At 28.1% G+C, this 25,916-nt stretch overlaps 10 protein-coding genes across 10 annotated transcripts; 8 read left to right on the forward strand and 2 right to left on the reverse strand.

Moving 5' to 3' along the window:
* Positions 1-136: 136 nt before the first annotated feature.
* Positions 137-3,694, forward strand: FG386_002932 (dictyostelium gelation factor like filamin type immunoglobulin domain; the record flags this gene model as incomplete). Its single annotated transcript, XM_067342617.1, has 1 exon — positions 137-3,694. One exon carries the CDS (start codon positions 137-139, stop codon positions 3,692-3,694), a length of 3,558 nt encoding a protein of 1,185 aa, XP_067197436.1.
* A 135-nt stretch (positions 3,695-3,829) lies between these two features.
* Positions 3,830-4,357, forward strand: FG386_002933 (copper transporter; the record flags this gene model as incomplete). The annotated part of the gene is made up of 1 exon (XM_067342618.1): positions 3,830-4,357. The coding sequence occupies one exon, from the start codon at positions 3,830-3,832 to the stop codon at positions 4,355-4,357; it is 528 nt and encodes a 175-aa protein (XP_067197437.1).
* A 267-nt stretch (positions 4,358-4,624) lies between these two features.
* Positions 4,625-5,551, forward strand: FG386_002934 (mitochondrial import receptor subunit tom40; the record flags this gene model as incomplete). Its single annotated transcript, XM_067342619.1, has 1 exon — positions 4,625-5,551. The coding sequence occupies one exon, from the start codon at positions 4,625-4,627 to the stop codon at positions 5,549-5,551; it is 927 nt and encodes a 308-aa protein (XP_067197438.1).
* A 1,684-nt stretch (positions 5,552-7,235) lies between these two features.
* On the forward strand, positions 7,236-11,510 carry FG386_002935 (alpha beta hydrolase; the record flags this gene model as incomplete). The annotated part of the gene is made up of 1 exon (XM_067342620.1): positions 7,236-11,510. The coding sequence occupies one exon, from the start codon at positions 7,236-7,238 to the stop codon at positions 11,508-11,510; it is 4,275 nt and encodes a 1,424-aa protein (XP_067197439.1).
* A 171-nt stretch (positions 11,511-11,681) lies between these two features.
* On the forward strand, positions 11,682-12,422 carry FG386_002936 (uncharacterized protein; the record flags this gene model as incomplete). The annotated part of the gene is made up of 1 exon (XM_067342621.1): positions 11,682-12,422. The coding sequence occupies one exon, from the start codon at positions 11,682-11,684 to the stop codon at positions 12,420-12,422; it is 741 nt and encodes a 246-aa protein (XP_067197440.1).
* A 22-nt stretch (positions 12,423-12,444) lies between these two features.
* On the reverse strand, positions 12,445-13,206 carry FG386_002937 (uncharacterized protein; the record flags this gene model as incomplete). Its single annotated transcript, XM_067342622.1, has 1 exon — positions 12,445-13,206. The coding sequence occupies one exon, from the start codon at positions 13,204-13,206 to the stop codon at positions 12,445-12,447; it is 762 nt and encodes a 253-aa protein (XP_067197441.1).
* Positions 13,207-13,465: 259 nt separating this feature from the next.
* Positions 13,466-15,727, forward strand: FG386_002938 (transcription initiation factor TFIID subunit; the record flags this gene model as incomplete). Its single annotated transcript, XM_067342623.1, has 1 exon — positions 13,466-15,727. One exon carries the CDS (start codon positions 13,466-13,468, stop codon positions 15,725-15,727), a length of 2,262 nt encoding a protein of 753 aa, XP_067197442.1.
* A 181-nt stretch (positions 15,728-15,908) lies between these two features.
* Positions 15,909-22,268, forward strand: FG386_002940 (uncharacterized protein; the record flags this gene model as incomplete). The annotated part of the gene is made up of 1 exon (XM_067342625.1): positions 15,909-22,268. One exon carries the CDS (start codon positions 15,909-15,911, stop codon positions 22,266-22,268), a length of 6,360 nt encoding a protein of 2,119 aa, XP_067197444.1.
* Positions 22,269-22,311: 43 nt separating this feature from the next.
* Positions 22,312-23,727, reverse strand: FG386_002941 (calcium antiporter; the record flags this gene model as incomplete). Its single annotated transcript, XM_067342626.1, has 1 exon — positions 22,312-23,727. One exon carries the CDS (start codon positions 23,725-23,727, stop codon positions 22,312-22,314), a length of 1,416 nt encoding a protein of 471 aa, XP_067197445.1.
* Positions 23,728-24,545: 818 nt separating this feature from the next.
* FG386_002942 (uncharacterized protein) lies at positions 24,546-25,823 on the forward strand (the record flags this gene model as incomplete). Its single annotated transcript, XM_067342627.1, has 2 exons — positions 24,546-24,620; positions 24,672-25,823. 2 exons carry the CDS (start codon positions 24,546-24,548, stop codon positions 25,821-25,823), a joined length of 1,227 nt encoding a protein of 408 aa, XP_067197446.1.
* Between the last annotated feature and the right edge of the window lie 93 nt (positions 25,824-25,916).

Raw genomic sequence — 25,916 nt, forward strand, 5'->3', positions numbered from 1 at the left:
ACTTCAATTTATATCTTATTACATTCTTAGATTTAGCATTTACATATATACCTTTGACATGTCCACTGAACATGTTGCGTTTTGTCTCTGACATAATAAAAAAAAAAGATAAAATGTAAAACTAAAGAAATATAAAATGTCACGAATGAAAACCAACTTCAATGATGAATGTGAAAGGGGGTTATTTGCCGGATTAGATAATAACAGATTCGTTCAGATAAATCCAACAATTGCAAAAGAAATAAATCTTTCTATACCATTAGGGATATACGGCGGAACGAAAAAAGATGAACATCCAAATACAAACATTATAAAAAAATCTAGTTTTATGTATATGGAACAGATACCTATTAATAATTTTGTAAATTATGAATTAATTGATCAGGAAAAAAACAAATTAATTTCAGAAAAAGTAGCAGTTAGTGTTACAAGTCAGATTGAAAAGAAGCCTCAAGAATTTGACACAATAAAGAAGAATTACAATAACAGAAAATATATCCCAATTGAGTACTCAGAAAAAAAAATATTTGAAAATGATTATGAGAACCAATATTCAATGAAATCGCTGATTAAGCAGGCAACCGGTCAAATTACAGAAGATGTCGCGAGGAATTGCCGTGCAACAGGAATAGGGTTAAAAAAAGCCGTAGCAGGTGAAATAACCCAAATAATAATTTACTCATTTTCAGAAGATAATAAAATAGTTAATTATGGAGGATATGATTTTAGAGTATTCCTTACTCCGTTTAAATATACCAACGGTATTGAATCTAGTGATCAATTTTCCTTAGTTTCTTTGGAATTGATGGATATTAATGAAACATTCGAAGGAAGCGTGATTGATAATAATGATGGTACATATACTGTATCATATATATGCAGAAAAGCAGTTCCACATAAATTGGAAATATTCGATAATAAGAAAAAAATTTCAATTGGCGAGTCACCTTTCGTAGTAAAGGTTTCCCCTGGAAAAGCATATCCTGAGTTATGTTGGGCAGAGGGAGATGGATTAATCAATTATAATATAAACGAGGAAATATCAAGTTTTATAATTCATTCTATTGACAGAATGGGAAATAAACTAAAGTCTGGTGGTGATAAATATGAAGTTATTGGGGTGGGTGGAATAAAAATTCAGCAAATTTTGGATTTGAAGAATGGGGATTATGAAGTTTTGTATAAGGTAAATCAATGTAATTTAGATGATTATAAGGAAATAAACATAAAATTATTTGGACAAGATATAAAAACTCCCGTTTTTTATCCTAGAGCAAAATTTAATGAAAGTCAAGATTTATATAGAAAAAGGGAATCAATTTATGATAAAAAACTGTTAAATAAGACAATTATAGAGTTTGACAGCTTATCAATTGATATAAAACCAGCTTATACACTATCAATGGTATTTAATCACTTTGAGGAAATGAAAAAAATGGGAAATGATGATGATATTTCTATCCCAAATTTGGTCCCTTTTCCAGAAGGAAAAGAAAAAGAGAATAATTGTGAAATAGTGAGAAGGTTAATAAATTCAAACGAATTATTTAATACAAAATTAAATGATTATGTAATTCTAAATGAGAAAGTTGGATCAAGTACATTGGATTACTACAAAAATGTAACATTAAAAAATATTGCAAATAAATTACAAAAGAATGAAGAAATATTGAATGATTTATCAAAGGTTATAATTATGCATTGTGAAACAGCAAAAGTACACGATGAAAAATTAATAAAGGATGAGAGAAAATTAGAAATGGAGTTGGATGAAATTACCGATTGTCAACAAAGAATGTTTGCGACGTATTCATGTCTTCAACAGGGTGGAATAGATAGTTTGCCTGTATCATTTGAGTTGGAAGATCCAGAAAAAATTAAAGAGCGACAGAAAAAAGACAGGAAATTTTATGTAGATACATACAACTCTTTAGAGAAAAAATTTGAGGAAATAAAATCAAGGAAGGAAACTTTTGAAAAGAAAAGGGATGAATATACTCATAAGTTGCATAAGACATTGGTAACAAGACAAAAATCAATCATTAAAACACAGAGGACCTATAATAGAATACTGGATGAGTTGGATAGAATTTATTTGCAATTATCAAAAAAACAAGTTAGAAGACAAGATTTATTCAAAAATTTAAGACCAGAGTCATTATATGTTTTTGAAGGTTTACAAAATCAAAAAATAATAGATAAAATACTAAAAAAGGATACTATAATTATTTCAAATAGTACAAATGTTAAAGAAGAAAAAAATAACGGGATTGAATTAGAAAATAATTTTAAAAGAGTTATGGGAAAGAACAGAAAATACAATAATTATTCTTGCTTAGTACCAAATGATCCAGAAAGTCCTGCCTTTTGGTTTGCAGAAGCCTCATATCTTAGAGATGAGAAAGAAAAGTTAAGTAAATATATAAATCACGAAGAAAAAATAACGGGTGATCTAACTGATTACCCACAAAAAGTTAAACGTTGGGATTTGGATGAGGATAGCCGTTGGATAAGTTGTCCTTCAAGTGTTTCAATAACATTTTCAACACTGAAAACACCAGATATACAACCAATTAAACAAAAGGGTATGTTTAAAAATGACGTTAAACTAGAAGAAGTTGAAAAAGACGAGGAAAGTATAGTAAAATCGCAGAAAAGGGATCCAATGTTACCTGAAGATTTATCTCAAGAGGAGTTGGACAATATTTTGAAAATACAAAAAGAAAATAAGAGAATTCTTAAGAAAATTGATAAAAACACAAAACAAGAAAACATATATTTGAGTGATTGGGTAGAATCGCCACCAAGACCATATAGTATTGTGTCATTTTTTGATAAGTCTCTTGATGAAAAGAATAAAGCAGAGTTTTTAGGTGGCATGACCAATCCAAAATCGGATTCAGATGAATTTAATGAAAATAACAAGTTAAAAATGGAAAACAATATTGATGACTGCAATGAAATAAATATCAACCTAATTAATGCTGAAGTTAAATTGCTACCGAGTGAATTTTGGGATAGAGATTTCATGTTTAATTTAAATAAAGATGCAAAAAAACCAGAAGATTTCGAGAGAATAAGAAATATATGGAAAAACAATTTAGAACCAAATCGTGAGTTGAGAAAAAAAATAATTGAAGAAAGAAAAAAATTCATGCAATTGGTTCCAAATAAGGGTAATAAAGCTAGATCTGAGTTTATTCAAGATGAAGAAGGTTTTACTGAAAATAATGACAATATAACTGATAATGAATGGGGTTATTTACATCACACATTCGAACATGATCCAAAATGTGTTCCGTGGGAATTTTTAGGTGAGATATCAAAAATGACAACAATTCCAAGCAAACAAATTAGTAAAGAAGAATTACAAAAATACATTGTTGAGTCCTTAGTTTTAGAAGGTGACAGTTTATCTAAAAAGAGGGATGTAATAAAAAATAAATTGGACGAGGAGGAAGCTAAAAGATTAAATGAAGCACAATTGGAAATGAATAAAGCAAGAAAAAAAACTATAAAAATTTTAGATTTTGAACAAGAAAGAGTAAATTCACCAAATAATATCTCGAAAAATAGCACTGCAAAGACCAATTCAAAGAAGCAGAGTAATGCAAGAGGGAAGATAATAATTGGGAGAAAAAACTTCGATACAAGAAGAGAACAGTTTGAACATGATAATGTTAATTTAAACTGATTTAATATTTTTTTCTTAAATTATTTATAATTTATTTTTCGAGTAAAGAGGCATAATAATAAAAATATCACATGAAAAAATTGTTAATTTTCTTCTAATTTTTTAATTCATTTTTATTTTTTTGATTAATTGAATATGTGTTGTGCAAACAAAAATACATTTCAACTGATAAGGGATAGTGACGGATTGAGTGCCAAAATAGTAAAGAATCCTACAATGAATGAAATAAAGCAAATAAATAACAAAGGTTTTGTATCTATTTCAATGCAAATGGTATTTCATCAGAGTTTTGAATCTTTGATATTATTTGATTTTTGGAAGACAAAGAACCCTTTAGAGTATTTCACTTCTTGTTTTATTATTATTTTATTGGGTTGGTTTACAATGTATTTGTCTTCAATAAACAAAGGATACATAAGGGAAATTAAAAAAAACAGGGAAAAGCAAATAAATCGGAAAGTTATAGTGTACAGTATTTTATTATCATTTTGTTACTATTTTCTGAATTATTTGTTAATGCTTGTTGCAATGACGTTTAATTGGGGTTTATTCATTTCAGTTATCATTGGATTATCTCTAGGGTATGGAATGTATGAAATGGGTTCAATAGAGAAAGATACTTGTATTTGCAATATGGAATATGAGTACCCTTCTTGCTGCTAACTAAAGATATTTTATTCGTTCTTTTTGCATAATGGGCGGTGAGCTTCATATTTTATGTATTCAACTTGTGAATTAAACGATAACAGTTAAAAACAAATTTTTGCCTTAACTAGTAAATCCTCAATTTGAATATTTTTTTTGATTTTTATATAAAATATTTCATATATATATATATATATATTTATTTATATTTTGTTTTACCAACCGGCAAGGTTTTTTAATTTCTTCTGTGCAGTGAATGAAAAGAAATAGTCAAAGTTTAATAAAATGCATAATTCCGGCGAATTTAGTGGTTCTGACAAATTAAGGGCGAAATGTTTACAATATGAGAATTTTTCAATGGAAACCCAAAATTTATTTCAGATGGAAAACTACGATGGATTTAGAGCAGAAATAACAAAAGCAATCACAAAAACTTTACAAACTTCATATTCATTAATGTTAGGCACATCTAATTTCAGAGGATACTCATATCAATTTGGGCCAACATTTCATAGTTTTGATGGAAGAACAATAGTTCTGGGGAGAGTCAATGATGAAGGAATTGTAAGTGGCCGTATTTCACATTCAATAAATGATAATATAGATGCAAGAGTTTCAGTAAACTCAAGTTTAATTGATGAGAATAAAAACATTAGTGAGGTTTCACTCGATTATAATGGGTCAAAAAGTAGTTATTCAATTAAGTTTGCTTATCAGGGGATGTATTTACTAAACGGATCATTCTCACAATTAATTACAAACTCCTTGCAATTGGGGGGCGACTTAACATTAGTTACAGCCAATAATACATCAATAATGTCAGTGGGATTACGTTTTAAAAGGGGTAAAAATGTATTTTTCAATCAAATAACTCGTCAACCTGATTTTTCAAGTCCATTAAAGATGCTTTCTAACGTACATTCATTAAAGTCAACTTTCTTTAGAAAAATAAGTGAAAGACTATCGCTTGCAACTGAATTTGAGATGTCTATTCCAGTTTATGAATCAGCTCTACGGTTTGGGTATGAATATTTATTTAAAACAGCAAGAATACAGGGAGTTATAGATACTTCTGGTAAGATATCACTTTTATGTCAGGATAGTAAAGGATTCGGCGTATCTGGCGCAATAGATTATGTCAAAGACGACTACAAGTTTGGTTTTATGATGCAATTTACCCCACAAGACAAAAATGATGATTTATCTCAGTAATCCATTTTCAATTTGTACTTGCATCTTTTAAGTATTTTCGAGTACCATAAGTCTCTTATTTTTGAAAATTTGTAGAAGATATTTAAAGATGAGTCCTTATTTACTTATACGTACAAATGTTATATTTGAAACGAGTTTAGGTGTAATATATATTTAGTCGTAACAGGGAATCTAAAAACAAAAAAAATGTTTAAATAATGGAATTTATTAACATTGTAAGAGGATAAGAAAAGTTGGTAATTTATTATCTAAGGTGATATTAGTTGAAAATAAAAGGAATCTCAAATATGAAGTTAACATTAAGTTCGAGTTTAGATAAAAATTAATGGTTTTGTTGTTTATTCATAATGAATATGTTAAAAACTTAGATTATGACATAGACATATTTATTTCTCTAGATTGTTTTGAACAATTAACCGAGTAGTTTGTTGTAGGATTGTTATAACACGATATTTAAAGTTATTGAAATAAAAACTTTGAAGTTTATGAGTAGATTTTACTAATAACAATACTGTGAACAATGACTTTAAAACTATCGCGGAAAACCAGACATTTTATTAATAAATACCAATTCTTTTCTCAAAAGATAAAATGTATTTAATTTAACCTATATTTTAATAATGTATAAAAGAGATATTTCGTGTTTACTATAAGAAAAAGTTTGAACTTGCAGTTAATTACATTAAGAGTAACAGGATCAAAATCGAAGCAAGAATGATGAAGCACATATTCACACATTCAATTTAAAGTGAATCTGAAACTATCAGTGTAATATCGAAAAGAATGATTTAACTGAAATTTATACAGGGTAAAGACAATTTAGAATAATTGAACCTCAATGAGGGGTTAAAAAATAAAAACATTCTATGTGGTTCGAGGATTTCAGTAGAAAATTGTAATACATTGACAGAAATAAGTTTAAATGTTAATTTATAGGTACTTTCAATAGAAAATATTACTTTTATTTTTTAAATTAGTATTAAATTTATGTTCTAAATTCAAAACTTTTCATTTAAGGTTTTATATTGTTTTTAATATAAAATTAAACTTTATTACTCTGATGAAAATATCTTATGTAATCACATATATAAGCTAAAAATAGAAACATTTTGTTCAATTACAACAAAATGATAGTTATTTATTAATATTTAACACTCTGAGTCCTTTGGTCTTGCAGATTTACTAATTTTCATTACGTAAAACATGTGTTTGTGTGCGAGACGGCGTAAATGACTATACTTATCTGACTAATAAACAATGCGCCGCCATGGGGATTGCATGCACAAACTAATAAAAATATTACAAAATAAATAACAGAACTATTTACGTGGTATTATAAAAAAATTCTAGTTCAATAATAAAAATTATAATATATTTGAATATTATTATGAATAATATTTGTTCAAGATTCTGACATTTTTAGCTATTCATCTAGAAATTGGTAATAAATTAAGTGCTTAGGCGGGTAAATAATCACTACTTTATTGTGAGTTTAAAAGAGCTCAACACAAAAATTGTATAAATTTCAACATGAATTATTAGTGAATAAACCCAAATACTATAAGTAAAATTCTTGTATTTTTAAAATTTGTATTAAGAAATACCATATTTCTGATTTATTTAAATTTTCAGACTTCATAACATGATAATATATTCGTTTTTGTATTTTTAATGGCAGATAAAGATGTTTATTCAAAAATTTGTGGACATTGCTATGTTTCCTGGAACATATTCCTCCTATGATATAACTTCCTTTCCAGAGACAATATTAATTCCGGGACCTATAAATATGAATAAGAAAATTCCCTGTTTTTTATTTGTTCCTAAGGGAAGCCCAAAAATAATGGTTATATATGCTCATGCAAACGGAGTTGACATAGGAGAAATACACGGAAGACTAAGATATATTAGCGAAAGATTGAAAATAAATATATTATTATTCGATTATCCAGGATATGGGAAGCATGAGGGGAGGTCTGATGAGTCAACCGTTGACCAATGTATGAATTTAATCGTGAGTTTTGTAACACAGGAATTAAGTTGGCCAATAGAAAATGTAGTATTATGGGGATGTTCAATCGGGACAGGTCCAAGTACTAGACAAGCCAAAATATTGAATGAACGAAAAAAAAGATTGGGTGGGTTAATTCTTCAATGCCCTTACAAAAGCATTAAACATGCAGCAGAAAGTTTGGCTGGAAAAGTTGGTCGTTTTTTGATAACTCAACGTTGGAATATTCAATCAGAAGTGTTAGAATGTTCTTGTCCAATTTTATGGATTCATGGAAAAAAAGATTCTCTATTCAGTTGGACAGGAAGTCTTGAGATGTATAATAGCTATCATGCCAATCTTAGAAGTTGCCATTTTCCAAAAGAAGCCACTCATCATTATTTTGACGTAGAAATAGATATTATTCAGCCAATAATGAGATTTTTGGACAAATTTGTAATACCAAATCTACTTACAATCTATTATGGAAATTGCATTAATATTGGTAGAAGAATGAAATTCGATATTAGCAAGGCATATTATAGCAAACTTAATCCTTTTAGACCAACCTTATTGGATGTTTATTTAACAAGGAATACGAATATGAAAATACATAAAGAGTGTCCTAATAATAAGAGGACCTCTAAAGAAACAACATTAAAAACTATAGATGATAATGACTCAGATAACATCAGAATGATTGGACCAAAGGACATAAAATCCATATTATCCTTGTGGGGAAATAACAATAAGAATAGAGACTTCTTTTCTGTTGTTAATAATAAAGTAAATTCTCTATTTTTGGAGGGAGATTTTGCACCCAAATATATCTGGTTAAATGGGGAGGCTGGGGAATATATAAATAATTTAAAAGATGAAGATCCGTTTAGAACTAAGTCTTCATCCAGCGTATACCTTTCTTCGTCAGGTGAAGATGAATTTGAGAATGATTATGAAAATGAAGGTTTTTATGATTTTGAGGACGAATTATTTTCCGATGATGAAAACTCAAATGAAGAAGTTAAGTGTTACAATAGACTGGTCAATTCAAATTTAATTATGGCGAATCAAACTTATTACAAAGGTGCAAAACAGTGCATTTCGTACAATAACCTTAATGTTTATTCAACAATAAATCATAGATTTATAGATTATCAGAAATTTAATTCAAAAAGGAGAAATGTTATATTGAATAATCCGAGTGTATTTAGAATGAATTGTAGAGCTCGAATAGAAAAAATGCAATCAAATTCTTTTACAAGGAATGACGAATTGTTATTAAACTTCTGGCCAATTTCAAATCTCTATTGTTATTTATACGATCGTTATTATCATTTTTTTAATATAATATTACGTAAAATTAAACAAAATAATATTTCTTTTCTCAATAATAGTAATGACACGTTTTTATCAATTATTATGTGGGTAAGAAGACTTTATTATTTATACACACCAACATTATTTATGAACACTGTATATTCTTATAAATCAGAGTCTGATGAATGGCTATTGGATGGAATTTCTATTGGAAATATATATTTACAACTGCGAAAAATTAACGATATTAGTGGTAGAATGGTTGTAAAACTTTTGGATGATGATACTATAAGTAAGAATTTCCCTCCTCCATTTTTCATTACAATACCTCTATACGCACCTCCAAAACCATTTTTTCAGCCAATTGCTGAATGGATTGTAAGAACTTTATATAGAACTCATGTTTACGAGGTATTTAATGGTAAAGCTAAACACGGAAATAGTAGTAACCTGTCACAAAAATACCCAAATATAGATTCTTATAGAGATTTAATGTCTATAAAAGAAACAAAGTGTTTGCTAGAGGAATTATCCTTTTCAAGTTTACAACACTTTCTTTTATGTAGCAAAAGACCAAAGATTGAGAAACTCGCGTTAATGACTGGATTTGGAAATTGGCTACCCTTTGGTTGGGTAGAGTTTATTATTAAACTATTTGAAAATAATTCAATTCATTTTCTGCAAAGAATTATACTGAATAGCACATTAAATTATGTTAATATTATTGGTGCTAATTATTTTTGTTTGCTTTCCCCATTTAATTTACCAGGGTTTATGAATATGGAAATAATTTACAAGGTTATAAAAACAAAAATAGTTACAAGAAGTGAATGGAACAATAGCAGAAATAGCAATTTTTTAGATCATTCGGACAAACAAAATGACATTAGTAGTTTAATACATCCAGAGGTATGCAATAATATTTTTAACACGGTCTTTAATGTGATAAATACGTCGTTAAAAATATCTAATATTACAGCCTTAAATGGAATAAATGCAGAAGAATCGATTTTAAATTCTATTGTTGCAAATAAGTATTTATTAGCAAATAACCAACCTGATTGGGAGGCTATATTAAAAGATTTTGAGTCATTTTCGGAATTTATGTCTGAAATCAATTTCTTTTGTCCAAAAATTTCACTACCAGGAATAAGCCAGGTATTTAGAGTGAAAAATAATGTTGAAAATAAATACAGGGATGAGATCTCAAAAGAATTATTGAATGAAGACAAGGCGAAATTCTGTCATCAAAATTCGGTTGATGAAGCAGATTTAAAGCAGATGGTTGACAAAAAGGATAATGGGTCATGCGATTATGGTTTTTGTGATTATGAGTCAAACGATGAAAATAATGTACATGAATCAGATTTATTTTATGATGAAATTGAATCACCAGAGCAACCACTAAATAACTCTTTCCAAGGTAAAATAATTTTAATGGAGGAAAAAAACGAAATTAATAACAGTTGTATTATAGAGGACAAAATAAAGAAATCAAATAACCAAAACACAAGTGAACTTCCCTTAACATGGGAATCTGTTTTCTTTAATTCGAGTGATCCTTTGTTAATCATTAATCAGTTACAATACCACGACAGGATATATATGGGAATGTCACCATCAAATTACATAGTGTTTCATAAACTCTTATATGAAAAATATTCGTTTTTAAGGCTAGATCATGAATCGGAGTGTATTTTTAAGTTACTATGGCATTTTTCTCATTGTTGTATATATCATGGTTCACTTTTAAAAAATATAAATAGAAATTCATGCTTTCCTCACTCAAATATTCACCCCCTTCATTGCTTGTTGTTAATATCAGGAATAATAAGGAGAGCTATTGATAATCCAAATGACGCTGACTTATGGTTACTCAATTGGGAAAATAGTTCAAATGAAAAACGCTACTATGGTTTCAACTCTTCATGTTATTTAAAATCGTCTTTAAAAACATTAAACATTTTGGAAAAAGTACTTTCCATTTCAATTGAATTAATTGAAAATGGAGTATGCAATACTATCATAGACTATTCAACAGATATGAAACGTAATAGAGGTGAACCTGACACTAACATAAATAAAAAATCACAGGGAAGAAATGATTTAATGGAAAATGATACACAAATAACAAGATCAGGTTCTGATATCAAGGTTTATCACGATCAAATTGAAAAGAAAGCGATAGAGGACAGTGTCACTTCTAACTCTAACATTTCTGATTCTATTTCAAATGGTACATCTAGCTCTTCGCGTATTTCGTCATTTGAATCGCTTATTTTAAATTTTAACGGTAATCAGGTAAATTCAAACAACTTAAAATACACAGAGAATCAAAAGAGAGTTGTGATATTATCATCAACAAATGTTAATGTCCCGGCAGAGCAGAAGGAAATGCAAATCCTTAAGAGAAATACTAGTAAGAGACAAATTAAGGATACAAAAATGGTAAATCTGTATTCATCTTATGCTGGAAAAAGCCATTTTTCTCCCATAATCACTAGTAATGTGCCAAATTTTGGTACTTTAGATAGAGACAAACATGGTCTAGGAAAAAGCATTTATAAGGGTGGAGACTTGTCTCAGGATATAGGAATGAAGAATAAAAATAAGGTGTCTTCATATTCACCCTTAAGAATTTTTAGAAGGTAGAAACATTAATAGATTAATAAAACTTTTTTATTATTTTAAATGTGTATATTAAGACATCATCGGGCATATTTTTGTGCCGCAGTGAAGTCTTGTGGATAGTGTGAAAAGATTTTAGATACTCAAGCTTTTAGAAAATTTTATCAATAAAAATATTTCGGTTTGAAGATCCATATGGGAAATAACTTTTTGAACTTTGGAGAGTTTCTAGATGATTTTAAGCGTAGGCAGTTCAACATTTTAGTTTCAGGCCCGGCTTTCTCAGGAAGGACTGCGTTCCTTTTAAGAAACTTGCGAGGGAAATATGTAGACCCTGCAATTTCGGAGGAGATAAAAATGATGCAATTTAAAAGGGAAAATTGTCTTCTTAACTTTATTGACACTAACATATCTTTAAATACCAGTAAGAGTTGCTCACAGTTTGTTGATAAAAGAAATCCTCCCAATAGTTACTTAAAAGAAAGACGAAAGGCAATTAGGAATAATCTTGGGAAGAATGAAACAGAAATAATTGAGGAACAGTGTAAATTTGACGGGATATTGTTTTTTGTTGATTCAAGTGATCATGGAAGAGTACCATTGGCCAGAAAGTTACTTATTCAATTAATAGAGGAAATTGGATGTAATGGTCCTGTAATATTAATTATTGCAGCAAAACAAGACGCTCTGGGGGCATTAAACCCAAAAGAATTAGCAATAGAGTTAAATATAGATGAAATAATACAATTTTTTGGAGATAAGATCCCTGAAATTGGAGTAATTGGGGTTTCTTCTTACACAGGTTTTGGCTGTAAAGAAGCTCTTGACTGGATTACAGATTCAATATGGAGACATCAGTCCTTTTGTTTGTGTATTCCTTTCAATAATTTTTGCTATAATCTATACAATTGTAATCTTTCCTTTCTAAGTGGATGATTAATTTTTTTTTTAATAGAAATTATTCATTTCTTGTATTGTAACTCCCACAAAACTGACACTTTAGACCATATGGATGGGATTGTGTGTTACTTTTTCTGTTACAGTCACTACAATATATATCCACTAGTTCTCTTGAGGAGTCTGATAAAGGTGAATCTTCTATCATTTTGTCAATTTCTTTCCAAATATCCGAACCTTCGTACAATGTTTTGCTGCAAATTGGGCAGCGCATTCCTACCAAACCAGAGAATTCAGTTAATTTATACAAACAATCTTCGTGTATTGTATGACCACAATTTAGAATTGAAACCGTCTTAATAGATTGAAATAAATCATCTAGGCATAAAGGACAAGGTTGCTTACAAGAATTTTCAATACATTTGTGAGTTTCCTTAATGCTTATGTGATAACACATGCAACAAATACTGCAATGAAAGTATGATCCAGCTTCTCCTATTCTGCATATTCCACATTCTTTACAGTGGTATATATTTTTTTTAATACCTTCATTATCCCAGAGTTTGCAAATGCTACAATAGTAAGATGCGAACTCTTGAACATCACACCTTTTCCCAGATAAGTTATTACTATTTATGCAAGAGTTACTGACAGGTTGACGTTCAAGACATACACTGCACACTATTTCTTTTATTTCAAATCTATCAAGGTCACCATGATTGTTCTCTGGATCTTCATTATGACAATGTCTACACCAATATTCAACACCACAACATGGTGAAATTATTTTACACTTCCTTTTATAGTGTTTACACCCATCCATTACTTTGGATGGATAGAGAATACACTAATTCTTGAAATTTTTTTTGTTTCTTTTTATACGGTCCAAATGTACTATTTTTAATCAGCGCTCAAGGTTTTTAATTTGATAAAAAGTTCAAGCCGGTCAACAACAAATTTACAATAATATATGTAAAAAAAAAATCATTATGATTATAATATTTTTATATTAACTGTATTGATATTAAATGTAGTTTTTCTGTTATTCCATACATTTAAAGTTTAGCTAAAGCACGGGAAAGATGAACAACAATCACTTGGTACGAAACAGCGTTTCATTAAATAGCCATCAAAGGCACACCCCTGTTCAGAGTCAAATTCCACTTGATTTTACATCCTCTGAGTCAACATCTTACTGTAACCAAGTTCTGAATACCCAAAATTTAATGAAAACTATCATACCTGAAACTCAAAATCCTTCAGAAAAAGGTGAATTAAATATTTCAGAAATTTTCAAGTACTTGAAAAATAATAATTATATGGTTACGGTTGAGGCATTGTTATCTGAAATTAACGACAAAAGAAAGAAATCCACTCAAAGTTTCTCTAAAAATGAAGAATATGACATTGAAGAGTATTTGGATGAGTATAGAAGACTATCAATTATTTCAGATAAAACTTTCTCTGAAAAGTACTCAAAATTCAGAGATTGGACCTTAAATTCAATATCTTTAGTTAGAGAAGAACTTCTTTCGGTTTGTTTTGTTTTATTCGTTCAAATTTATTTTATATTGCTAAAGAGAAAAGGGGAGGGTTTACATAAGAAATTTTTTAATAAATTTGCGGAGGATTTTTCGTTTTCAAGGTATAGAGAAATAGTATCCCTTTTAAAAGTCTCGGATGAAATTGAAAATTTAAAGGAAATAGACTTACTCAAACCCTATATTGAGTCGAGGTTTCATATTATTTTGAGGCCATTGGCGATTTCTTTATTAAATAGCTATTTATTAACAAACGAAGAAACCTCGATCATTAGTATCATTCAAGAAAAACTTGTAATTCACGTGAATTCAAATGACAAAAATAAGCAAACACTGAGCCATGAGGAAGAAGATGAACAATTAAAACATTCAAAGCAGATTGGAACTTTTCAGATTGGTGAGCTCTATACCGAAAACTCGCTTTCACTTGAAGTCATTCCAAATATTCAAAGAAAAAAAGAAAAAAAAGAGTCCCAGAATGTTAAGGATAGTCAAAAATTCACTGATTCATCTTTAGTTGGAAGAAGCATTGGACTTGGTCAAACGATTTATAAATGGGGAATATTTCCTGAAAATCTCATTGAATCATTACCTAAAGAAAACGAGTTTAAGAAACTTAAAGGGAATAGACTTGATAATGAGATTACTGAAGAGATAAAAGGCCCAAGTGAAATAGAGTTTTTACCAATAACCGATTCATCCAACCCATTTATAATTGAATATAAAAAGCATTTATTTGAGGAAGTTTCAAATAGGCATCATATTGATTCGAGTAATTATCCATCCATAATAACTAATAATTTAGACTGCAATAATTCCAATGAAATTATTGATATGAATGTTTCCCATAATCACGTATTTGGTGCTTTTTGCACTGAAGATGGATGTATTCAAGTGTACAATATGAAAAACCGAGACAAAAAAATTAATCCTGCATGGATTCATAGAAATAGAGTTCAATGCATAAGATTCCATCCATGGAATTCAGAATTTATATTATCTGGTGGTTTGGATAGTAAAATAAATCTCTCCATAATTACAAAAGAACTTTCTGAAAAATCGCTGGCTCAATTGGTAACATATAATGGCCATTCAAGTAATAGTTGTATTTGGGATTTAAATTGGGATGATTACGGAATTTCGTTTATTAGTGGATCGAGTGATAGAACTGCCAGATTATGGTGTACATCTAGAACATTTCCCATTAGAATTTTCTCAGGGCACTTGGGTGATGTTATGTCAGTATCGATTCATCCAAATTCTTCTATCGTTTCTACTGGTGGTAGTGATGGACAAGTTATCTTTTGGGATGTTCGCACCGGAAAAAAAGAGGGTGTGATTTACAATAGTAAAGTTATTCCTGGAATTATTAATCAAGTAAAATTCGGTCACAATGGCTATTTCTTAGCATCTTCAGCTATTTTTGGGTCAATTTCAAAAAATAGTTCAAGTTCTGAATTAAACCTACCAATTTGGGACATTAGAAAACTAGGTGCAAATACTACTCAGTATTATCAACTCTGTAAATTACCTGAGAAAGTAACAAACAAGAATGAAAAAGTGTTTATAAAATCTATAGATTTTTCATATGGAACACGAATTCTTGCAGCTGTGACTAATAATTCAATAGTATCATTGTGGGATACAAATGTAGAAACATGTCTCGAACAACCGCTGGGAACAAGTAAAGAACTAGATTCAACATCTTTATATAAGATTAATAATTCAAATTCAAAAAATTTAAAATTCCTTCCAAGTAATCTGCTTTCTGTTTCTTCTGTAAAACTAGGTAATAACACTTAATTTTATTTATCTACCATTTTTTAGCAATAGTTGCACAGATGCAAGTATTAACAGTCTTTTTTTGACGCCTTCCCGCCTTTTCACATTTCAAGTTCAATTTTTTTGCAAAGCGTTCAAACATGTTTTAAGTAATTCTGACAATTGCGTTTATCTAACGTATTTAGGTACTTTCATTTTTTAAATGAGCTGTTTTTCTATATCAAGCTATAATATTATTGCTTGGAATAAAATTCAACTTAATAAAATAAATATAACATTATGTGAGAATAAAAGAAAAGGTGGGAGTCGGGTTTTAATTGGAAATTTGATCATTAAGATAAACAATTGGTTTTTCTTTATAATTGCTTACATCTTATTCCATTTACTTAATATAAGCTCATTTCTATTCATAATAAAATTTTTAAGTGGAAAATTCATAGGTATTTATATTAATGATCTGGATTGTTACATTGAAATAAAAAAAAGAATTTTAAATGAAATAGAGACTAAGGATTATTTTATTTTAAAATTAGCTCACATTTTTTCGTATATTCGTGTTTCTAATGCTTTTGCAATATGTAAAGTTCAGTTAGGTGCAACAGATTTTTTTTTTGGGTTGCAAATTGGATTTTTGTCGCTATGCAGTGATGAAAGTGGTAAATATACATTTTTATTAAGAAGAATGAATATTAGATATAGAAAAATAGATTCATTTGATTTAAAATCCTTTGAATTAACAAAAGACATACACTTTAATTTAAAAGAAACATTTGTTACGCTATTTAGTAAAAAATCATCATATAGATTGTTAAATATTCCTGGAATAACAAGCACAAAGATAAATCACAATATTGACAAAATTTCAATAATAGTAAGAGAGGAATATTTTAATAATGAGTTTTCCGGTATATACCTGTCTTTTATAGACTTAATTAGACTATTCAATAGTTTTAGGCTGTATAGAAATACAGAAAGACAGGAATTGCAGGAACAAAAAAATAGTCACAAATTTCAAATTTCATTTATTTTTAGAAGATTAAACGTTGAAAATTTATGGAATGGGATTATTTTTATTTTTTGTGATTTTAATGTAAGTTCTAGTTTTAAGTTAAATGATTTTGAAGGAATGACAATTGAAATAAATCATTCTTCAATATCATTTCAAATGTCGTGCATTAGGCTTGCAGAAATATATGGATTAAAATTAATTTACAATAAGGTTGACCATGTTTTAAATATTGAACTTGGTTTATTTAGATTGAATCTATTTAGCAATATTATTCCCAACAAATTTTCAGATTATTGTAAGATAGTGGAGATTCCATCAATAATTTTCTTAGTATTTCTAGACTTTAGTAAAGAGAAATATACTAAATGTTTAGTCAACACTGATATTTCTGGATCATTGATATTATTGAATAATTCCGGAACTAATTGTTATATTAATAAAAAAGACGTTAATTTGGAGAAAGAGCTATTCCTTCTTAACTCGGACTATCATTTAATAAGTAATTATAATGATCTTTTTGTTGATTTAGAAAGTGATAGTTTGTCTGAAATTCCAGAACCGAGAAAGTCAATTATCGAGTTACAAATAACTTTTTCCTCAGGAATAGAAATTATAGATGAATCATTTACAGTACTATTAAATTTAGGAAATGAAAAGGTCATTCTTTTTTATAATTTAAATGAAACTGAAATAATTGTTGGTGATTTATATATATTAATCAAACAAATTAATAATTATAAAGAAGAGAAATACATAAAACAAAGAATAGTTTCATTTGTATTCCGCTCCTGTAAAACAATACAAGATGGTATTCACGTGAATTCAATGAAAAAAAGCATTGAAATCAGTGATTATACTATTGAAATAAATAATATCTTATTATGTAATTCCTCTAGAATAAATTTTATAAATTACTCTGATGGAAATAAAACATTATGTTTAAATTCACTTTATTTAAGATATAAAATTCCAATCAACTGGGAGACTAAGGAAGCTTTTTTATCAACAAAAGTTGACGAAATAAATATAAAGTCAGAAAAAAGTTTTATTGATTTTGAAATACTATCAATCAACAGATTAGTAATGTTTGAAGAATCTGATAATATCCTTGAGGTTTGTCATGAATTATTAAATTTAGAGAGTACCTTAATTATTCATAATTTTTCAAACTTTCATGGTAAAAAATTACTCATTAAATTTCCCAGAATAAAGCTAAACGTTTCAAAAAGCAATATTTCAAATTTGTCTGATCTGCTAATGTTTTTTGAGCGAAATTTATTTTGTAAAAATTCTCCACTTTTAATTGAAAATGAAGAAACAATAGAATTAATATTTGATGCTATTACAATTAACATTTTTGAGTTTGATGGTGATAAATATAATATTCTTACTATTTATTCTGAAAAAAGTAATGGAAGGATTACATTAAACCAAAAGGGAGATAAAATTAAGTATAATATTGATAAAATAAGATTTTTTATTGGTGAGGATAGAAAAGCTCGTGTGAGTTTTGTTGATTTTCACTTTGCGAATGAAATGATTTACTTTTTAATAGAAAAAAATTATCTTCACGACATAATATGTTATGAGTTTGTTGAAGAAAAAAGTTCAAATGATTATTCTATGAAAAGGAACGAATTTAATTATTATAGGGATTCACTTTATCCTGTTTTACTTTCTGAATTAGATATTTTTTTGAATATCAGTCTTAAGAGAGTTAGTGAATCCCTTGAAATAACCCATTTTAGTGCTGATTTTGGTAAATTTCAATCAACAACAGGTGCATATATCATATTAGATGTTATTGATATTTTGAAAATGAAGAAGTTTTTCAATGTTAATAAAAAAACAAAATCAACGAGTTTTTTATTTAAAATACTTAATATAGATAATCTTTTCTTGAAAATACCTTCAATTACATTAGTATTGTTGAATTCAAAACAGGAAAAAAGGGATAAGATATCAGTAGATATTGAGGAGTTAAATATTGTAAAAAATAACCTTAGTTACAGTTTAAAACTTAACAAGTTTCGGATTTTATTTTTTTATCCAAGTAAAAACATTCTTGATCAACAAATAAAAATATATATAAATGACTTTCATGAAATAAATAAATTTTATACAGAAAATATTGAAATAAATGAAATTTTAAATGTTAATTTACTGAATTTATATTTTAGTTTTTGCAATAATAAGGTAACTAGAATTGATATTTACGTTGAAGTGGTAAAATCAATGTTAATAAAAGAATTTTTAAACAATTTAAATCAAAACATCGCTACTTTTTTTCATGGGGATTGTTCATATAATCAATTTTTTATTGTAAGACATTGTAATTATTCGCCTTTAAAGGTATTAATTAGAAACATAAGACAATGCCCAAACTTTAACAAAAATATTATTCAATCGTCAAAAAATAAGCTACTATTAATTCACTATATTGAAATTCACTGCCTTCTTAAAAATTTAAAGTTAAGTTGTAAAGGTTTCGAGTTAAATTTGAATCGTGGATCAAGGTATTTAATTGAATTAAATAACTTTTACAAATATAATTTTAATAATATAATTAGTGGCTGTTCTTATTATCCGGGGTACTTGACGAATAATAACTATTTAGATAGTACAATAAAAATTTCATCAGATAGAAATTTGTTGTCAAAATATCTTAATAGTTTGATTTCTTTTCAAAAAATTAAAGATAGGTATTATTCAGGTATGGTATTACTTGGCATGAATATAAGAATATGTTCAGAAATAAAACAAGATCTTAACTTGTTTTTTTCTCCAAATGTCATTGATACTTCAAATTTAAATAGTTACCACTGTATTTCAGAAAATAAATATTTTCAATGTTCAATTGAATTTTTAATTGAGAACAATTACATTTATATTTTTCAGAAAGAAAACGAAAAGAATTACAATTATAATATTGGATCAGAATTTAAGGAAAAGATAAATTTTTTGGATATTTTTAATTCAGTAACTAGTGGTTCTGAATATTTTTACTGTGATTATAAAATAATTAATTCTAATTTTTATATTGGAATTGAATGTCTAAAGTATAACAGAACCATTTTTATTAAATTGTTCAACATTATAAATTTGGTGAACATATCCGGTATTAAATTAAATTATTATATTTTTAATTCTGTAGACAACTATAAATTAAGTGAAATCGAAAAACTAAAACATATTGAAAATTTTAAGATCGAGTTTATAATTGAAGTTGATTATAAAAAGGAACTTGATTTAATTATAGAAACATCCAAGAATTATTTTAATAAGTTAAAAATAAACCTTGAAAGAGATAAGTTAACTGTTAATAGTTGCCTTTATTTGGAAACCGAAGAATATTCTCATAATAAAGAATTTTATAATTTAAATAATAAAATAAAATTAAATGTGTGTATTTTTGTTGATAAACACCGTTTTTATATTATAATTTGGCCTTCAATAGTTGTATTTAATCTCACAGATTATGATTTTATACTTAGTTCGCTAGAAGACGAACGAGAGTTATATTATATCAATAGAAGAAAATACGCATATAGAAAGAAGATATTACATTCTATTGCAATAATAGGTAAAACTTTTTACAAAGAAAAAAACAAAATATTATCTTTATTTACAACTGATAATTTAATAAAATATGAATTTGAAATTTTATCTGAATATGAAAATGAATTTTCAAATTTGGTAATAGATTATAATAACAATATATCTATAAAAATAAAAGACTATAGAAATTATATTGAAAATGAAGAGGTTTATGGAATAATTAAAAATTCATCACTAAAAATCAAGAGTATTTCAATAGAACCTTATTGGTCAATAACTAACAATTCAAGTTTTAAATTGGAAATATTTTCAAATAATAGCACTTTTAATATTTCTCCAACTGTTGGGTATTTAGATACTATAAAAATATCTGATGAAAAAAACAATTATGAACATGAATCAAATCATTTATTAATAAGATTTGATAACTTTGTTACGAATTATGTTATTAACATTGGTGAAAAAAATTCATACAATGATGTAGTTAATTTATATTATTCAAATAGTCTAAGTAAATTGTGGGAAATTATCGACATAACTGTGACTATAAGTGATTCAACATATGATTTCTATCCTGAATACAATATTATTTTTAATGACTTTGATGAAGAAAAAAGTGTTAATTATTATATTCTTAATAACAAAACAAAAAACAGTTATTTATTATCACAAATTGACACAAATCTAGATTTTGAAAAATATTTATTATTCAATAAGGTGGAACACTTACCAACAAAAGTTTGGAAAAATACTTTTTTGGAAAAAATCAACTGTAAAATTGAAAGTGAGTCAAAAAGGAAAACTATTTCAAGTGTTAGTTCAATATGTCTATTTCCTGACTATATTATAGATAAAAAACTTATTTATTGGGGAAATGACATTAGAAAAAGTTTTGATAAATTAATCCTTGTAGAATATTTGGATAGAAACAATAACAGAGTTGAATTAGATAAAATATATTTTACTGATAATAGAAGTGTAACAAGACGTTTTAATTATGGTTTTTGTGATTTAAACAACAATGTGAAAGTTGTTCAATTAGCAATTAATATAATTAAGTTTGAAAACGGAATATTTCAAATATACTTTCATGATCTTTCCTTGCTAAGTATACAAATGGCTCCGTGTCCACCATTTTTTCCATTAAATAACTGTTTTAACCTGTACATTCCAAAAAAGGAAGCAAAGCTAGAGCTAGAAATTGTTACAAACATTAAACTTTTTAGAGTAAGTTTTGGTACCGTTTTTTCAGAGGGAGTTGTTATTTCCAAAAAGGGTATATTAAAATTATCACCAATTGGTACCCTTGCAAGTTCATCTCCAATGCTCTCAACAAAGATAGATACAGATCTATTGAAACTAATTCCTTCAACAACAATGATTCTGAGTAATCTTGAAATAGTGGTGAAAAAAAATAAACTATTTGAACTTTGTGATTCGAGTACAAACTTTGTTGTAGCGTGTAATGCTAAAATTATTAATTTTGCAATTTTCAGACGTGGCAAAACGATTATAGAGATACTAAGCAATAAAAAAAATAATTCGCCTACGATTGAATTTTCAATATTTGAAGGTAGAAAAACAAATTCACGTAGACAAGACTATCCTAAAAAATATCAAGTTTACAACATAAACATTAATTTACCATCATTGAATGTTGATTTAAAGTTAAATGACTACCTAAATATGTTAAAAAGTGAATTTATTGATGTGAAAAAGGATCATGTTTGGAATTTAAATAATGAAGAAGAGTCAGGTGTATTTGTATATTTTGACAAATTAAATTTATTTGTGCAAAGAATAACAATAAACAATATATTGTTCTTACTGAATTATAGAGATTCATTGGAAACACAAGTAAAGTTGCATCTTAAAAATAATAATATTCTATTTGACTTAATTAAAAACAAAGTGAAAACAATAGTCAAAAATATAGTAAAGTCAATATTGTTGAAAAGGATAAGTTCAGTAGTAAATTTTAATATTCTTAAATGATTTATATTTAAATATAGGAAACTAAATTTTGTAAACTTTAATTCTATATATACCAGTATACTACCGCTACTATACAATAGCTTATGATTAATAATACACCTTCAAACCAATTAGATTCTCCGTCTTGTACAATTCCAATGACAATAAGGTTCGTTAATAATAAAATAATAGCGGATACTGGAGTAAATGATAGTGTCATAGGCTTAGATAATAACCATCCGACAATTACACTGAATGGAACAACAAATAGCGCAATCTGAGTAGAACTTCCGACAGCAACACCCATAGTTAAATCCACCTTATTCTTAATGGCAACAGATACTGCTGTTATATGTTCAGCAGCATTTCCTACAAGAGGTAACAAAATCACTCCAATGAAGTTTTCAGAAAATCCCCATTCGGAAACGAAACCATTTATTGACTCCATTAAAAATTCGCTGATAGCTGAAATAAGTATGGTACATAATATTGTTAAGGCTATACCTATCTGCCATGATAAAGTCGGGAATTCAAGACAAACATCATATAATTTGTAATTAACATCTTGGAAAGTTGATAAGTTATTGATATTATTTTGACTTAACGTCTCAAATATTGAAAACAAGTTGAATTTTTTATTAACAAGGTTTGAATCCTCCGAAGTAGTCGGAAGAACGTTACCAGTTGAATATAATAGATTGTCGTCGCGAAAAAGGTTGAAATGAGTATATAATTGGAAAAACAGAAATAGAACATAAGTGAATGACAATAATATTGCAGTTAACCTTGAAATCATTAGTATATTATGCTGTGGAAGATCGAATTGTGCAACAATAGTTGGAATTGAAATTGCCATACAAGACAGCATAAGAAGAGAAGTTGAGAAGGATGCACCTTTTTCGTTAAATTTTTGAACATGATGGAAAAGTCCTCCTGCGAAAAAAGACATTCCTAGTATAAGTAAAAGATTTGATAGTATTGAACCCAACAGTGTTCCTTGAACAACAGTGATCAATCCTGCTTTAATACCCTGCACTGTTATGATCATTTCTACTGCATTTCCAAAAGTTGCATTCAATAGCCCACCAATGACCTCACCTGTATGCAGAGCTAATTCTTCCGTAAATATCCCAAGCAAGCTAGCTAGAGGTATCAAAGAAATAAAATTAAACCAAAACGTTGCAAGTGGCCCCCAATTTAAATAAAAACTTAATATTCCGAAGGGAATACAAACTAGCAACGTATTTAATTTTGTGAACAAGATGTCAATTATCGCAATTAAATCTGATTTCCATGTAAAATTAGTTATTCTTGTGTTTTTAGTGTCATTAATAGTACTACCTGAATTTATAAATTGTTTTTTCAGATCATTCTGTTGACTTAAGAAACCAACGATATAGGGGAAGGTTCTGCGTCTATAGAATGGGTCAGATAATGTACGACGTAAATATGATGTTGCTCTCATACGTTGAAGAACCATATTTGAATTCAATACTCCTACATAAAAGAAAACCCCTCTGTATTATATTAAATAAATTAATAGTATAGCTAAAGTAATTCCTGAAACATAAATTTATAAATTTAAACTGTTATCTAAAACACTCCACATATAAAAAAGATATTTCTATTCTTAATACCATAGGAGAAAAATGTGCCCTACTACTCTATCCAACTCCCAAATAATCGGAATAGTAAGCAAAAATATACTTGATTGTTCATATAAAATCAATAACCAAGTGATTTTTATTTACAAATATATAAAACAATTTCTATGTAAATAAAATATACATATTATTTATATATCGAAGCATAACCGTAGCATTACTTTTTTATGGGAATTTTTAGATACCGCCAAAACAAAGAATTGCAAACCTAAATAAAACAAAAGAAAAAATTGCAACAGCTCCCGCTAAAAAAGTTATGGACCTTTCTACTGATATCAAGGTTATTTTAATTGATATAACAAAAGATTAACATTTTTAAGGGTATTGAATTGTAATTAAACATATTGTTTGATTTGTTATTGTGCAGTCCATTAAGCTTTAACTCATCTTGACATAAATATATTTATTTCAGTCTAGACTTATAAATTAAGATTTGCTTGAGTCATTTTAACATTGCAGATATTAAAAAGCGGCCTGAAGTGGGGTTATAAAATTAAATAATAATGAACAATAGTTTAAACAAATGTGTATGTGCACTGAAAAGATGTAGAATAAACATGAGTGTATGTATATATGTTTATTTTATTGATTTTTCCTGTATTGATAACTTACACTAACAGTAAATAACACAAATATGAAAAAAGGATTTTTAAGTGGTGCTCGTTTAAGGAGCGATTGTACTACTGACAAATATAATGTTCTAAAAAAGGTAATGTTTTAGCATTTTAAAATTTAAACACTCTCATCACTTATTATTTAGGATTATATTGATAAATATGATATCTTAGAATTATTGGGTTCTGGAAACTTTACGCAAGTATTCAGAGGGTTTGACAAAGTCAACAATATTGATGTTGCAATAAAAATAGCTAATAAGTCAAATTTGATTTCAATGAGAAGGGAAGATGAAATCTTGAATGAAAAAAGAGTTTGTATGATGATAAATGAGAATCCTTCTAAAAATGTGATAAAACTTTTGAGTACATTTTCAAGCAACGAGAATCTTTATTTGATCTATGAACTTTGTACTGGTGGAGAGCTTTGGCAAAGAATTCTCCCAATAGGTCTAAGACCGCTGACTGAAGCAACATTTTTTTTAGCTCAGCTTTTAATTTCGATTGAACATATTCACAATTTAGGAATTATACATCGTGATATAAAGGCAGAGAATTGTTTTATTACGGGAGAGGGTCAGCTTAAACTCGGCGACTTCGGTTCCTCAATAACGATAGATGAAACGAAATGTGATTCAAGCAATTGCAATTCTTCATGTGCATGCAGATTTGTGATGAGAAGAGGGAGGAGAGAATTTAAATATTATGTGGGCACCCCTCAATTCATGCCACCTGAAAGTATTAGAAACAAACCACCAACAAAAGCTGTTGATTTGTGGAGTTTTGGGTGTACTGTTTTTCAAGTAATATCAGGATATCCACCATATAATGCACCAAGCGAATTTTTGGTGTATTGCAGAGTATTAGGAAATAAGTTGATATTTCCACCAGACTTTCCAGAAGATGGGAAGTCTCTCGTCGAATTACTTCTGAAGCATAACCCAGAGGAAAGGGCAACTATTGAAGAGGTAAAGAAACACAGATTTTTTAATCAAATAGATTTTGAGAAGCTTTTATCCGAGGAAAATTTGTATTTTAAGTTTCCGCCTTCACTGAAGGACCTCTGTTTAATTATTATTTCAAAAGCCGGAAACGAACTTAATGGAGATCAAATAGAAAGTTTAAGCGTTTCAGAGGAGACAATAAAAAGGCTTAAAAGGATTAATTTTGATCTAGAGAGGAACGCATATGAGGGACCTAGAGATTCTTGGTTAGATGAGTTTCCCGAGTTCACACGAAACAGTTGTCTAGAGGAACTAGACGAATGTAACTCTTCACGTAATGAAAGCGATGAATAAAGGAAAAACTTGACAAACTACACAACCCATAAGGTTATGATCACCAGTTATCAACATCTGCATCGTGGCTGACACCATTAGTCTTTCAGATCC

The sequence above is a fragment of the Cryptosporidium ryanae genome (assembly GCF_009792415.1).
Source record: "Cryptosporidium ryanae isolate 45019 chromosome Unknown contig_6, whole genome shotgun sequence".
NCBI lineage: Eukaryota > Apicomplexa > Conoidasida > Eucoccidiorida > Cryptosporidiidae > Cryptosporidium > Cryptosporidium ryanae.